Genomic DNA, 1,706 nt, shown 5'->3' on the forward strand with positions numbered 1-1,706 from the left:
TAAAATGCACAACAATGATGACCTAACAAGATGATAAAGCAATTATCATTTGTTGCCTATAACCTGTGTAAAGCCTGTGTCACTGAATATTTATAACTATTTGACAATGAACTAGATACATATATCTATTCAGTGCATGTAAGTAAAAGGCAAAATATTGTTAACTTCAAAATGTTTTATTTTTATTTCTTGTTTTTGAGTGAATGTACATATGAATGTACATGTGCCCTACACACAGAAATACTCACAGACATTCATATTGTCATCAAAAACATCATTAAAGAATTGATGTATTTAGCTGTAAAATACAGGTTATAGCAAAATAAACCTTGCTACTTAATAGTCTATAACTTCTGAAAGACAGAATCTAAAAGTATGTAAGTACATAAAATTCCACACAAGCACATATTCAAATAAGAACAGAGTTTTCTGTCCAACCTGGTATTGTTGGAATAGTGTACAAGTGAGTAGTAAAAATTCAATGATAAGGACAGCCTAAATTTCTACTATTTGGCTAAAATCTAGCCCAAAGTATCAGAACATTCATTCTTTTTTTTTTCAATACAAGTCTTTTATTGTCCCAAAAGACACCCCAAATCGCATTAAAATTCCAGAGCTTGTTTGTGGGACTGGTACCTTAGGTCTACTCATCAGCCTGCTGCACTGTTCCCTTTTCAGACACATAGATCCCATCCAAAAACTTCCTGATATCCTTGTTCTTAACTGTTGTGGCCTGCTGTATCAGAGCCGCCGAGTTTGAAACAAGTTCAATATCATTTCCTTCAAGGATTAATTCATCCTTCTGGGCTTGAGAGACAGAACAAGCAACGCCTGTCCTCATTCGAACGCTGCGGATGTATTTTTCACCCAAGAAATTGCAGATTTCAACCAAAGACCCATTCTCCTGAATAACGACGTTGATGGGGAAGTGAGCATACATGGACCTCATCGTGTAGTGGAAGCCAAGCGTAACACCCTTGATCATGTTTTGAACGTGGCTGCAGATGGTTCTGACGGTGGCCAGTTCCTTTCTGTTGCCCCACCATTTGTCAAACCGGAGCCTCTTCTTCTTCTTCCCAAGAAGGCTCAGCTCTACGTTGATGTGATTGAAGTCCCTCCGCAGGGTTCCTCTGGGGCCCTTCACAATGACTGCGCGCCCCTTCAGAGTGATGTCCACATTTTCTGGAATGTCAACCGTCTGATTGCTGAGAATGGTCTTCATTCTGAAACACAAACACCCAGGTAAGAAGGCTGGAGCAGGGCACGCTCTACGGCAGATACGGGGCAGCCAGAACATTTATTCTAAGAAAGCTTTGAAACTATACCTGATTATGTTTATCAAAACAACCAAAAGAGTTATGGGCTTCACATGAGCTAGCTGTCATTATTTTAAACCCGTTTTTTTCTTTTAAAAAATTTACTTAAATATTTTTATGTGTGTGGGTTTTTGTTTGCATATATGTATATGTACAACATGTGTGCCTGGCACCTGAAGAGGTAACAAAAGGTCTTCACATTGAATCCCTTGGAACTGTAATTATAGTTATGAGCTTCCCTCTGAGTGCTTGAGGTAGAACCCAGGTCCTCTAAAAGACTAGCCAGTGAGCTCATGCACTCAGTCAGCTCTCTAGCCCCTAAAGACATTTTCTTAAGCAGTAGATTAGAAATCATTTATAAAAGTAATAATTCTTTACTATTTTGCTTCG

General features: G+C 38.6%; 1 protein-coding gene across 1 annotated transcript; it reads right to left on the reverse strand.

Annotated features, from left to right (window-relative positions):
* Positions 1 to 643: 643 nt before the first annotated feature.
* Positions 644 to 1,222, reverse strand: LOC130867946 (60S ribosomal protein L9-like). The gene has a single exon (XM_057760169.1). The coding sequence runs from the start codon at positions 1,220 to 1,222 to the stop codon at positions 644 to 646; it is 579 nt and encodes a 192-aa protein (XP_057616152.1).
* Between the last annotated feature and the right edge of the window lie 484 nt (positions 1,223 to 1,706).

Source organism: Chionomys nivalis, chromosome X (assembly GCF_950005125.1).
Source record: "Chionomys nivalis chromosome X, mChiNiv1.1, whole genome shotgun sequence".
NCBI lineage: Eukaryota > Metazoa > Chordata > Mammalia > Rodentia > Cricetidae > Chionomys > Chionomys nivalis.